Source organism: Alligator sinensis, unplaced genomic scaffold (genome assembly GCF_000455745.1).
Source record: "Alligator sinensis unplaced genomic scaffold, ASM45574v1 scaffold15_1, whole genome shotgun sequence".
Taxonomy (NCBI): Eukaryota; Metazoa; Chordata; order Crocodylia; family Alligatoridae; genus Alligator; species Alligator sinensis.
In genome coordinates this window covers 1,102,709-1,117,061 of record NW_005842307.1, presented here as the reverse complement: position 1 = coordinate 1,117,061, position 14,353 = coordinate 1,102,709, and the positions used below count along the sequence as shown (strand labels likewise).

The 14,353-nt window shown below is 42.4% G+C and overlaps 1 protein-coding gene across 2 annotated transcripts in view; it reads right to left on the bottom strand.

Annotated features, from left to right (window-relative positions):
• Positions 1-5,216: 5,216 nt before the first annotated feature.
• MRPS35 (mitochondrial ribosomal protein S35) overlaps positions 5,217-14,353 on the bottom strand; it is a 54,697-nt gene continuing 45,560 nt past the window's right edge. The window contains exons 8-9 of one of the 2 annotated variants that reach the window (XM_006028364.3): positions 10,357-10,659; positions 5,217-8,266 (exon numbers count right to left, since the gene is read on the bottom strand). In XM_006028364.3, coding sequence (XP_006028426.3) covers positions 10,381-10,659 — 279 coding nt within the window. In that variant the 3' untranslated portion in view covers positions 5,217-8,266; positions 10,357-10,380. The remainder of the gene's footprint in view (positions 8,267-10,356; positions 10,660-14,353) is intronic. The other variant, XM_025209771.1, reaches the window with a different exon arrangement.

The following is a 14,353-nucleotide window of genomic DNA, read 5'->3' as shown; positions in this document are numbered from 1 at the left end:
TGTTTGTTCTGATCCGTCTTTATTTCAATGCTGATTGTGTTGATGTGGTGCTGACTGATGGGGGTATAATGTGGGTTGTCATATGTGATGGTGACAAACTCATTGTTGCTCCCATGGACAGGGACGCAGCGTAGCAAAGGTACTGAAAACTCCCCGACAAGCTGATGTTCTACAATGTCCTTGTAGACATACAGCAAATTGAACCCGCTGGTAATATCAGGTGGATGGGTGGGTTTTTTAAAAGAGACTCTGGGTAGCATTCCCAAAATATAAGCTTAGCTCACCATGCGTATAAAAACCAGAAGAGTTATCATTGGATTTAAGTCTCACGTTCCTGAACGCTTGGTCATAGTGCATAACTAATTCGGGCAGAGCAGGATTGGTGTTAATTGTATTGTTTTGGTGGCTTCAAAAAGTGTGTTCACCCCGCCAAAACTGCCAGCTTCACCAGGAGAGTAATAAACTTCCTTTAACATAGCCTCCTGTGTAGACATGTCTGGTAACCACTTTCCCCCACACCCACCCCACGCTAACACCTGTCTGGTGCATTCAAACACTTGAGGACAAATTTAAACCATGGCACAAAGATACCATCTTCCAAATTCTCAACGTCTGCTTCAGGGGCCTGGGCGATAGGTCATAACTGTACCACATGATCTAGGGTGGTTCTTGCAGCATGAGGGGTTGGGCTTTGGGGGTCTGCATGGGCTGTCCTTCTGATGTCATGGACCATGTGGTGGTGGTGTCACACACCACATGACGGGGTGGGGGCAGAGTTGCTGATGTCACACACCATGTGATGGGGTGGGGGCGGAGTTGCCGATGTCATACACCATGTGACTGGGGGTGGGGGCAGAGTTGCTGATGTCACACACCATCTGACCGGGGGTGGGGGCAGAGTTGCTGATGTCACACACCACGTGACTGGGGTCAAGGGCAGGGCTGGTGACGTCATGCACCATGTGACTGGGGTTAGGGGGCAGGACTGGTGACATCATGCACCGCACAAGGGGAAAGGGGGCAGAGCTAAGGGGCAGGACTTCTGGTCCTGCCCACCTGTCACATTTGCATTGAAGGGTGGTGAGCCTATATATTAGTCACAACGTATATTCTTCTCCACTGAAAAAGAAACTAGAAGCGTTACTAATATGCTAGAGGCCTAGGGCGCTATTATTCAGTCTCTCATCCAAATAAAAACAAGCATAGCTGAGTCTGTGCTGACTGCCAGCTCCTGGGTAGCACAGGCACCTGTTGCTGAGCAGGTACAACTGCTATTCATCAGCCTGGCTGCACACGGAACTGGTTCAGCTGGTTCAGCTTCCATTACCTGCTGCAACAAATAATTCAGGAAAGGGTCATTAGAATAATGTAATCTTTGTTTCACCGTTGCAATTCCCTTCTGCCTCTGACCACTGCACAGCTCAGCCTGCTTTTGGCCCTGCCTCTCTCCTCCCGATCTCTGATTGATTTCTTGTGGGTTCAAATCCCCTAGGAACAGAGCCACCCAGTACAGGTTCCTAGGTAGTAACACACCTTTACTGGGCATGATGGGAGGTGAGCAAGGAACCATTACTAGGAGTAGATAACAGACAGGATCATTGTAGAAGGAAGGCTAGCTTGATTAGAGGAAGATCAAGGGTGCCCTTTTGCACCCTTGTAGCCAAGAAGGCTAATAGCTTACTGGGCTGCATTGGTAAGAGTGTTGCTAGCAGGTCAAGGGAAATGATTATTCCCCTTTACTCAGCATTGGTGAGGCTAGCTCTGGATAACTGTGTTCAGTTTTGGGCCCCCCAACACAGAAAGTATGTGGCTAACATAAAACAGTGAGGGGGCTGGGGCATATGACTTCTGAGGACAGGCTGAGGGAACTGGATTTATTTAGTCTAGAGACGAGGAGACTGAGAGGTGATTTAATAGCAGCTTTCAATTACCTGAAGGATAGTTCCAAAAAGGATGGAGCTAACTGTTCTCAGTGGTGGCAGATGACAGAACAAAGAGCAACAGCGTCAAGCTGTAGCAAGGGAAGTTTAGGTTAGACATTAGGAAGAATTTTCTCATTAGGAGGGTAATAAAGCACTGGAACAGGTTACCCAGAGAGGTAGCGGAATCTCCATCTTGTCTTGGAGGTTTTCAAGACCTGGCTAGACAAAGCTTTGGCTGGGATGATCTAGTTGGGGCTGGTTCTGCTTTGAGCAGGGGGTTGGATTAGATGACCTCCTGAGATCCCTTCCAACCCTTATTTCCTATGATTCTAAGGGTTGTTAATACCTATGGAGAGAAGTTGTTAGCAGAAATTAAGCAGATAACAATGAGCTATGAAGTCTATTGACTCCCTCAATTCCACCTGAATAGAAACACAGCTGTCCAAGCCAGGCAGTTTGTTTTAAACTTTCAGTGAAGCAGAAACTGAAGTGGGGTGCAATTGAACTTCCAAAACCTTCCCTGCTTCTGCCCCTGGATTAGGGCAGCAGACTGTTTCTTTTTTTGAATAATGGTTTGTCTAAGACGAGTATTCTAGGCCACTGAACACCGTGATGGAATATACTGTGATACCAGCTGCCTATTTTCAATGGTACTGTGAAATATGAAAATGTTGAATCTGCATGCCTTAATACAGTGGTTCCTAAATGTCCTCTTTCCTGCTACACTGACAGGTCCCTGTGATTTGAAGATATGCTATGACAAAGTGAGGAAATGACTAGAATATTGAGACCAACTGACTGACCAACTACAACATGCATAGGGTTTTATATTGTCTTGTTTTGTTTTTTTAAAGAAGCAGCTATGAGGGAGACAGAGGAAGCCTATATCATAACACTGGCAAAATAGGAACAGACCTGTTCCAGGTGGTGAATAAAGATATTAATTACTACAGTAATAAGAGGCCTTTGGGAAGTGTTTTCCACATAGCACATTTCAAGGTGTGCATGCTTATGAACCTCAAGCAGTCTAGTTCAAATAAACTTTTGCCCCTGAATTATCTATGCAATGTACACATGCTTCGCCTTATCTTGTGCTTTATACTAAGGGTCTAAAGGGCAGTGTTTGTTCCCCTACTTCCTCTGTTCAGCTCTCTCAACCAGGGCTGGGAGTGGGGTGTGAATTACAGGTCATCACTGACTCCAAGGAAGAGGAAAATGACAGAACAAGCTAATGGGCCATAAACTCTGAAGCCCTTTAGAGCTTCAGGTGGCTTCAAATGTCTGGCATGGAGATGTTACAAAGGAAGGCTACTGTATTGTGGGTTTGAGGCAGAGTATTGTAACTACTGAAAACCACTTTAGTTATTGGGTAGTAATCAATGGCTCAATGTCTAGCTGATAGCCAGTATCAAGTGGAGTGTACCAAGGGTCAGTCCTCGGGCAGCTTTTGTTTAATATCATCATTAGTATCTGGGGGAACATTTGTTCACCAGAACGCCCCAAGGGATTACTAGGTTGAATGGTTATAAACTCCTGCAAGGCCATTTCAGGCTGGACATAAGGAAGAATTTCTTTACTGTCCGAGCCCCCAAAGTCTGGAACAGCCTGCTATCGGAGGTGGTTCAAGCACCTACATTGAACACCTTCAAAAGTATATTGGATGCTTATCTTGCTGGGATCCTATGACCCCAGCTGACCTCCTGCCCTTTGGGCAGGGGGCTGGACTTGAGGATCTTCTGAGGTCCCTTCCAGCCCTAATGTCTATGAAATCTATTACCGGTATGAAAGATGGGATGGATTGCACCCTTGGCAAGTTCCTGAATGACACCAAACTGGGGGTTGAGTAGATACACTGGAGGGTAGGGCTAGGATTCAGAGTGACCTAGACAAATTGGAGGATTGGGCCAAAAGAAATCTCATGGGCTGGGTCCAGAGGAATGCGGCTGTGTGTTATGTGGTACTGCAAACACACAGGTGGCACCACATACTGCATATTCAGATATTCTCCAGACTGCAAGGGAGTGCTGCCCGTGTGCGCTGCTCCACTTTTTAAATGTTTTTCTGACCGCCAGGGTCAAAAAACCCTGTGGAAAAACAAAAAGCGAAGCAGTACACATGTAGACAGTGAACACTGCTCAGAAGCGGAGCTAGGCCACCCAGAGCTGCACTGTGGCCACTGACCCAGCTCCAGGCTACTGACCCAGCTCCATGTGGCAGAATTGCCACTGCTGCAGCTCTGGGAGACCCCAGAACCCCAGGTAAGGCTGCTGGGGCCAGCAGTGTTGTCCCCAGCCTCCCCTACCCTACCAGATATAGCTTGCCATGCGGCAAAGCATGTGGCATGGGTGTCCCCAGGGAAACAAGTGTCCACACTCATGTGAATACGCCCATGAGGTTCAATAAAGACAAATGCAAAGTCCTGCATTTAGGGTGGAACAATCCCATGCACTCCTATAGCCTGGGGACTGACTGGCTAAGCAGAAGCTCTCCAGAAAAGGACCTGGGGGTTACAGTGGACAATAAGCTGGATAAAAGCCAATAGTGTGCCTCTTGTTGCCATGAAGGCTAACAGCATACTGGGCTGCATTAGTAGGATTGTTGCCAGCAGATCGAGGGAAGCAATTATTCTGCTCTACTCTGCACTGGTGAGGTCACATCTGGAGTAGTGTGTCCAGTTTTGGATCCTCCACTATAGAAAGGATGTGGTCTAGTTGGAGAGAGTCCACCAGAGGGCAACAAAATGGTTTGGGGGCTGAGGCACATGACTTTTAAGGAGATGCTGAAGGAACTGGGTGCATTTAGTCTGCAGAAGTGGGATTTGAGGGGAGATTTGATAGCAGCCTTCAATTACCTGAAGGGTGGTCTTAAAGAGGATGGAGCTAGACTGTTCTCAGTGGTGGCAGATGACAGAACAAGGAGCAACCATCTCAAGTTACACCAAGGCAGGTTTAGGTTGGATATTAGAAAAAACTCTCTCACTAGGAGGGTGGTGAAGCACTGGAACAGGTTACCTAGAGAGGTGGTGGAATCTCTATCCTTGGAGGTTTTTAAGGCTCAGCTTGACAAAGCCAATGCTGGAATGATCTAGTTGGGAATGTCCTGCCTTGTGCAGGGGGCTGGATTAGATGACCTCTTGGGGTCCCTTCCAACCCTAATTTTCTATGATTCTATTGGGTAGAACATATTGATATATTATGATTATCCACTGTAAAGTCTCTGGGTAGAAAAATCAATGGAGTCCTTTGATCTCTGAACTACTGGGTACAAATAACCAAAATTTCCCAAAAATGGCTTAGAGTCCTACACAGAGAAAAGATAATCAGTTTGTGGAAAAATATGCAAGCTCTCAGGAAGTGAGGTTTATGCAAGAAAAAGCAATAATCACATCTGCTGCTTAAGACATATTTTGCAAATAAATTAAAACTTGGGAGCGAGTTTTAATTAATTCTTTTTATTTATTTACAAAGATCTCACTTGAATCTTGCCCTTCTCTCTCTGATGGAGTGCTAGACACCAACAAAGCCACCTTCGTGGACACATGGAAAGCAAGCAAATTACCTTCATTACAAATGTGTGTTCACTAAGACCATAAACTTTAAATTCAGGTTGCACTGAGGGACCCATTTCTTATCACCAGGAATATGTTTTGTCATAATTGGGGAACTTTAATACTGCTGGGTAGAAAAGGCTGACGCTCTGTGGCTAGGTGACAAGTTATAATAATAGAGTGACATTGTGATAACAACTGAGATCACTTTGCTTCTGTTTTGTGTAGTAGTCTAATATACCTCCAGTAACAACCTTACAATGGGAGAGAAGCTTTGAATGACAGGTAGGTAGGATCATTTAGTAGAGTATCTTCAGTTATCAATAATGTCCCTGATGGAGTAAGCAGGCCCACTTCATTATTGAGAACCTTCCAGCATTGAGGCTATGAAGGTAAGGGGATGCAGATATTTCTGGAGTGTCCTCCTGTTCTGGAAAAGCTGGTCCAAGAACAGCAGTCCTGGGCTTCTCTCCAACAAGAGCAGCAGCTCTGGAAACCAAAACTTCCTCAGCTAGGAAGGGGCATGTCAGATTAGTCACATGGAAACCAAAGAACAGAAACAGAACCTCTGGAGAAATTGCCATTAGTATATGGGATAGAATAGCAGAAGGCTGTAGGGAGAAAACAGAGTATCAGTAGAGGAGCAAGCACTACTACTGAAATAAGGATTGGTGCCAAGAAGGTGGTTCCATGATAACTAGGTGCTGAAGGAGGAACCTTGGGGGCTTAATTCCTTAGGGCCTGATGAGGGGGAGTCTCCAGGAAGGCACACTGGTAGCTCTAAGAAAGGGATATTTCTGAGCTTTGTCAATATTCTTCATGGGGCCATGAAGTTTAGAAGTGAAGTAAAGAATCTCTCTCGAGGATCCTGCAATGGCAGTCTCCCTCTGGAACAGTCTCCAGGCTGATGCTCACCAGGAAGCTCATCTTTGGCACTGTGTGGAAGATAGTCTTTGAGGAGGAATTTGCTCCCTGGAAGGCCTGCTCCCAATTGAGTCCTACACTCTGGGTTCAGAGCCTGATGATGGCAGGAGGTAAACCTGAGATATGACTTCACACTCCTTCCTGGTCTAGGAAGTGATCACCTTGCATGGTTCCTGTAGACCTGGGACCCCTTCAAGCAGGGAAGGCACTCGATGTGCCCATCTATGGGAGGCAAGAGGTACAGAGTTTGAAACCAGGTGACTTTGGAAAGCCTATACCAACACTTGATAGAAAGGCCTGGTTGAAATAAAAAGTGCTTCTGGGCTCTGCAAAAGAAATGAGTAGTAGACAAAGTCGGGGGGGGGGAGGTAAAGTAGTATCATATTACTCACATATCACACCCTCACATATAAGACATGCAACTTGCTCTGGGAAGGCAGATGAAGAAAAACTGTTTTTCTAGAATCTTAACCGTCACAGCCTGGGATCAACATGGCTGAATGTTCTGGTTACATACAAGATGGGCATAGTTCAGCTGTCAGTGTCACCCACGCTCTAAACTGCAGCTCCAGAGCTACAAGTTTAACCCTCCTTGGCCAAAAGCTGTTGCCAATTTGGCAGTGACAGGGTTAAACTTGTACCTCTGGAGCTGTAGCTAGCAAGTGAGTGACAAGGAGGGACTGGACCTCCATCCTTCCTTGATAGAGCCCAGAACATCCCTAGCAGCCATTCTAGCATCCCTATGCCTCCACTTTAGTGTGGAGATCAGCTTCCTCTCATAAAGATGTATCCCAATTTTAGAGAGCTAATTTTTGGGAAGAGGTATGTGTGGTATGTATGTACATATGATAATGTCCAAAAATAAGGTGCAAAGAAGAAACAAGGATTCCAAGACCATATAGGTAAGCACTAAAAAGGCAGTGCTAATATGAGCTGCTTCCACTGGAGTGAGAATTTTCTCACTGCAAGTAGATTTTTTCTCCCTCAGAGAAAACTGTTGCATTTAGAATGAGAAATCTGCATCTGTGAGGACAGGACAGTGGTCCCAAAGGAACACATTTAGTAGCCTTGTCTGATGATGTTTCAGCCTATAATATTCACTGAAGTCCTGAAAGTACCTGTGGCCATTACTCCTGCACTAGCTCCATGCTGCTCCTGGCTGGAAAAGGCCAGCTGTGAGATAATAGGCCCACTGTTTGTAGACATCATCAATGCTTCTTTGTCTGATGGTAGAATGCCAAGTGCTCTTTTCATGCTTTAATAAAGTTCAAATATTACTTCCACAAACTACTGAATCAGGTTTACAAAGCTAGCAGTTTCTTGATTTACATTTATCTCTACCTTTAAATGAAACACTTCCCCATGTAATAAGGTGAAGGTATGTAAGCTTTAGAATGCTGCCGATGCATTACAACACATTAATGAAGCATCACTGATACGAATAAGGTGCTATGCAGACCTGTACATTTGTTATTGTACTTCCCCTGTTTGCACCTGTCTAAACAGAGAACAGTCTTTTGTAGACTCTGCTTTGCAAGGGTAATATGCCCTAGCAGATAAAGATCAGCAATTAAGGTTATAAAAATGTACATTACACAATGTCATCATAGTACTTGAGGGTCCCCATTGCTCTACAGATGGTACAACTATATTAATGGACAGATTCTGCCTTCAGGCCCAGTCAAGTAGAAAAAAAGCCAGACATTCTTCAACAATTCATGGTATCTTCCAAGTCAAAATTGCAACAAGCAAATATTCTTCAAATGGAAAAATGTTTTTACTTTCACCTCCTCTCTCCTTTCTTTCAAAAACAGCTGGACCATTCCCCGCAACAGCTCAACCTTTCAGAAATAAAATTCACCTTGGTGCAGAGCTGAAAGAAGGGAAAATTTGTCTAGAAAGTGAATAACTATGATGTGACAAGACTGAAAATAGGACGGTCATGCAAAGATTAAAAAAATCTTGATAGTAGCAATTATAAGGATTCTGTAGCAATGATTCGAATATTCATTTTTTAAAGAGACTTCTGTCTATATGGAAAATTGCGTCCTACTAGACAGAATCCTTATGACAATGCCACTCCCTTAAGAAGGGAGACACTAGCCACCTGTGCATATGACATGAGCTGCAGTATATAGAGGCCTTAATGTCAAAAGATTGAAGCCAGTCAGAAGGCTTCCCGTGGAGTCCCAAATAACATTATACAGAAATAATTTTCCTCCTCCCTAGCCAGGGTTCATACCCATGCTCTTAACTGTTTTCCTCTTAACTAGCTGTGGCTGGGGAGTGGAGCATTAGGTTATCAGTTTGGCCTTATTACATATCAAGGATTTACAATATCTAATTCTGATTAACACCCCTTTCCCCCAACACAGGAATTATTTTTGTAAACCTGAAAGTCAAACTCTTGGCATAATTAGCTATGCATTCTATTTTTGAGATTTCTTTTTTAACGAAAGAAAGAAGAGTAACCAAATCAGTTGTACGACTAATTTTCCTGAATATTTGTTTCTATTAAAGAAACTATTTTTGATCAGTGTTGTGTACCTGAAACTTGTTGGAAGTTTTGGTTTTCAACATCACTTCTGTTCAAATAAAAATCAAAGGAATAATACTCATTCATATCATGTTTTCTTCTATTCCTGGTAACAAGCAGCTGGAACCAACTGTTTCCCACACCAAGAGTTTCCAGGTTCACTCATGATAGACAGGTTAATACACCTCCTGTACCAAAAATGTCATACCCTAATTTATACTTCACTCATTTAACAGTCTACGTCCTTTCATTAAAATCCCTTTTGTTCATGCAACAATACATTATTTGCTTACTTATTCTATATACATCTTATATAGGCATACAAAGATTTTATGCTGTATGCTTCCAACCTCCATTTTCTCCTTTTTCCTTCTTTATGCATGATGGTATCCTGGAAAACAATTCTCATTAGCCTTCAACCCACTAGTTTGTCTATTTCCTATTTCAAGGTTTACCTTATCCTGTTCCTTTTCCATTGGGCATACCATTTCTATTCAAGATGCTTATCTGGCTTTCTAGCACAGGTGTCAGCAATATTTTATGGCAAGTAGGCTGGAACAGCCCAGGGTGGGTCTGACACGCTGGTACTAGGACCCGGCTGCCACCACTGCTTTTCTACACTTATGCTTCTCTCCACTGCCTGACTGTGGTGCTGCAAATGCAAAAAGTTCCCCGCTACCCGGCTGCAGCATGGCATGGGCAAAGCCACAAGCCACCAAGGTTACCCAAGAAAACCCTAGCTCTGTGGGCTGGATCCAGTGACTTGGTTGAGTGTAGGTTGCCAGTCTCTGTCCTAGCATAATATATGAGCATCAACATGTTTAACTTTATCTTTCCAATAGATCTTTATCTTTCCAATACCTTAGAGGCAGGGAAATATTATCCCCAAAGAACAGACACACAGAAAACCTAAGGGTCACATTTTCAAAAGTACCCAAGCGGTTTAGGTACCAACTCCCATTCTAAAAGTGAATGTTGTCACACATGAATTTAAGTCTCATTGCAAGTCAGTGGAACTTGTTAGCCCAAAATCTCTTACATACTTTTTTAATGACTGTACCCATGGTGACTTGCCCAAAGTCATGCTTAAATTTCTGATGGATCAAAAGACTGGTTATGGATCCACCATGTTCCAGACTAGCTAGAACTTGTTGAATGGCAAATTGAAAGCAATGGGCATTCATTTTGATAGCTTGCCAGACAAGAACTAATACAAGTTTTATTCATACACAAATGACTTTTGTGGACCATGATAGTTTATAAACTTTCCCCATGACTGAATTTAAGCATCGCTGATACTTTCCGAATTGGATAATCACCTGCATTTGGGTTTAGTTAATTTTTTAAAAACTTGAAGAAGGAAGATGCTTAGACATTATGGATAGCTAATCTGAATTTTATACAAAGGTATTAATACATATTTTCACCTTTATACTTAAGCAAGTCTATTTTCATTGGAATCCTTGCAGATTCAGCAGTTTCTTCACTGATTCCTTGTACTTAGACATGTTATCCTCTGTTTCCCCCTCGTTTTTAAGCAGGACCACAGAGTTTTTGTAATTCTCAACTATCTCAGAAGCAAGCAGTTCTTCCCTAGGCACATCACTGATTTTCTCTGCAGCTTTTATTCGCAGAAGTGTGTCCAAGACATTCTTCTGAGAGCAGGTATTTTCCCAGATATATTCCTCCATGTCTGCATCAGTCTTTTCACTTTCCCACTTCTCAGTTTTCTGGAACAACAACAACAACAAAAAAATATCACCACCTTAAAACCTTGTTGGTAATTGAGTACTGAAGCAACAACTATCAAGAGAAATCTCAATATTGTCCCCCACACCTCCAGAACTTACAGGGTAGGAAAAAAACAAAACAAATTTTTGTCCCATTTGGAGCTCATTCTACATACAGAGCACAGACACAAGGCTTATTCATGCAAGTCCTTGAAATAGGGATTAAGTGAAATTCAAAAGGTACCCATGGTTTTTGTTTGCCTTCTGCTGAGCAAAATGACACATATATGACACATCCCCCTTAAGTTAAAATGCACCTATAAATATATACCTGAAAATCCTTGCTGTAGGCATCTATCTTTCAGGGTAAAAAAAATAAATAAAAAATCAGAGCTGGGGTAGGTGGGAACAAAATTTATGAGGTATAATGAATCAAATGAATTATAAGAAGCAAAAATTAGCCTGTTGTTCAGCTATGTACAACTACTAATTAATATTCAAACTCCAATGCAAGGGGAAAAACAATTGCTTCAGTGCTGATATTGGAATCTGGCCCAAGGTGCGTGTTAGGAATGGTTTGGCTACACTAAATATCAACTAATTTGGACTAATAAGGATTTATTTTGCTAATCCCAGTGTGTGTAGACAGACTAGCTAATCCTACCCCAATCCAATTTGGGCCCTACCTCAACCATTTCAGGATACCTCATGCAATGGATCCCAATTTAATTATACTTCAAGTACTTGGTTAATCATTGTAAAACAAGGTACTGTTATGGGCTGCTGCTGTCCGTGATAAAAAGAAATGGTGCTTTACTGGAAGAGGAACTGCGTTAGTATGACTTGGCTCCCCAGCATCTGTATATATTGGGCATTTCAGTAGTGGTTTTGGCACTTATATAATAACTGATTCAATCAGCTGATCAAACTAATGCGGTTCCTCTTCTGGGAATGTGCTGCACGTGGCATAGGGACACATCAAACTGAAAATAAAGCGCCAGGGTTTCTTTCCCCCTCCCCAGATCTGTCAGCAGCCATGATGGCTAGCTAGGTTTAGATTGAGTAATGGAACAACCAGTAGTGACATGCATCTTATACTCTGTGCTACTGACAAACTATTCTCTCACTTATGGATTCCTCTTGCAATCAAATTTCCTGAGCTGAATGCCCACTTAGTATCTCTCCTCTCCGGCCATAACAGGATGCTGAAAATTGTAATCATGTTACAGAGGTCTGATTTAGGATTCCCGAAGAGAGGATAATCAGATTCTCTATAACTGAGCATATGGGTGGAGAGCAGAAGAATGGTTCTGAGCAACATGCAGAGGCAGAAGGCATGGTGGTTAATATCATCAGAAGATTTTATACTACTGCTGTCCTGGAACTGTCCTGCAGAGTTGCAGCCAGTATCTTGCTACACCTGCTTTCCTAAGCAAGGAGTCTTTCCACAACTGACAACCAGAACAGACTGAAGGTTCTTGCTGCTATAATATCCTACTCCATATGGAGTGAGACCCCACCATATGTGCTGAACAGGAAGGCTAAACAGAAGTCAGAGTGTGTCCACCTAGGAGAAGGTACACATCATGAGAGTACTGAAGAATTCCTTGCAATTCTACAACAGTGGCTCTGCTCCTCTATTTAATACTATCCAACAAGCCCAAAGGAATCTGCCATGGGAAAGCCATAAAAACTGAGCACCAAAACACAAAAGCAACCCTGAAGGAGAATCCAGCTCGAGTATGGGGCAAAGCAGATGCTTGGAGATCAACAACTGGAGAATTTGCTTAGAAACTGCAACCTATATAAAGAAGCCAACAGATCCAGAACACCAAATGGCTGGAGAAGAAAAAGTAATATGTATCCTGTGTGTACTGAACAGTTTAGAGACATTATCCTAGAGGCTCAATCTTTTGCAGTTACTAGCTAGTCAAACTTCACAGCAATATTAAGGCTGCAATCTTACTGAACATACGAAATCAAAGAAAACAGACTGCCGATTTGAACTATGATGAGAGACAGCATCCCTCAGGTTTATTGGACACAAGAGGAAAAGCACTGTGTACTTTGTATTTATCTTTGCTTTCCTGCAACTCACAAATTGCTCCTCAGAGGATTTCTATCCATGAAATGGCAGTTATATTCTATTTAATCAGTCTAATCTCACAAGATACTGCGACTGCAAACAGAAGCTTTTCTGTTTTCAGCCCACTGCCCGTGGGCATTTGGACTTTGTAACAGTTCTTCCAAAGAGCAAGCATAGATAAAAGTGGCTCTTACTCCACAGATCCTTGCCTTGCTTCACCAGCTGTTTAGAAGATATCCCAAATGAATCTTTAATTACCCTGTCATTCTTGTATATGTAACAGCAATAAACTAAAATGTCTCTCAAATTGTATATCATTATACGAAGAAAATCCCCCCTCCAAACTCCCTCCCCCATATTAAATGCATCTTCAGGGATCACAATTGAGAACAACATGATATAAAAATGGTAAGGTTGAAAATAGTTGTGTTTTCATTGCATTAATCTCTCTATAGGAATAATTTCTAAATAGCATTATTTCTGTGGGAAAAAACTGAAACAAGCACTAAAGCCTTTGCATCATATAGATTTATGAAAATCCCTCATCAGCCACAGCTCTTCCATAATCCTCTGGCTATTCTAACCCCTAATTAAGTTTCACTAGAAACAAACAAGTGTGAAATTCAGAAATCTATCAAGTGTAGTAGGGCTTTGTCTTAATATTTTGACTTCTTTCACACTCAACAGAACAGTAGTATTTAATATCTAGTAATTTCTAAATCAAAATCTTTATTTTTCCAACATATGGATGCAAATGTAATCTGTGCACTTGAGCTTCACTATCTGAATTTACAAATGCTCTAACTCCTCTTACATCCTGTATATGCTAAATGGAAGCTCTCTTTGAAATCTACATGTCCAAATGTTTAGTCCGAAACAGTGATTAACATCACTAAAAGGCTCACATGACTGACATCAAGAACCTGGGCACAACACAACAAAGAAGTAAAAGAATTTCACTGAGCTACTAGAGGGTGAAAAATAGATGAGTACTGTAAGCTGTACCTGCAGCACATGAGTAAACTCGTAGTCATAATGTGCCCCCCTTTGATGCACCATGAAATTTTGGGATGAATGCTGAAACTTTCTAAAAATCAGCAAAACTACCATCCCGCTCTGCATAACAATCATGGCATTTGCTCTCCAAGAAATTTTGTCTGGCCTTAGAAACGATAAAAAAAATTCTCTCACAGGGATAGAGTTTCTCAAGAGTAAGAGAATATGAGTGTTGCACCTGGTCAGCCCCTGGACCAAACATACTTGTCAGAGTCATGTCTACAGTTCAACAAAAGATCATTGTGAGACCTCTGAACACCTCGTAGTTCCAGCAGATGCAGTAAGAACTAATTATGGTCATTACATTTATCTCACCAGGAAAATCCTTCTCTATACAAATTAACCTATGGGATTTCAAAGATGAATGCCGATAAACAGATTAACAAACTTGCCCCATCTCTGTGGAGCAGCACTGACCAATGAAGTTGTTAAATATTACTTGTTTAGAAAATGTTGCCAACAGTCTGGAAAGTCAAAACAATTCTTAAAAAAAACAGCTAGGCGTGAGGATGGGAGAGGATTTTGAAATATATTGCTTAGCCCTTGTATAAG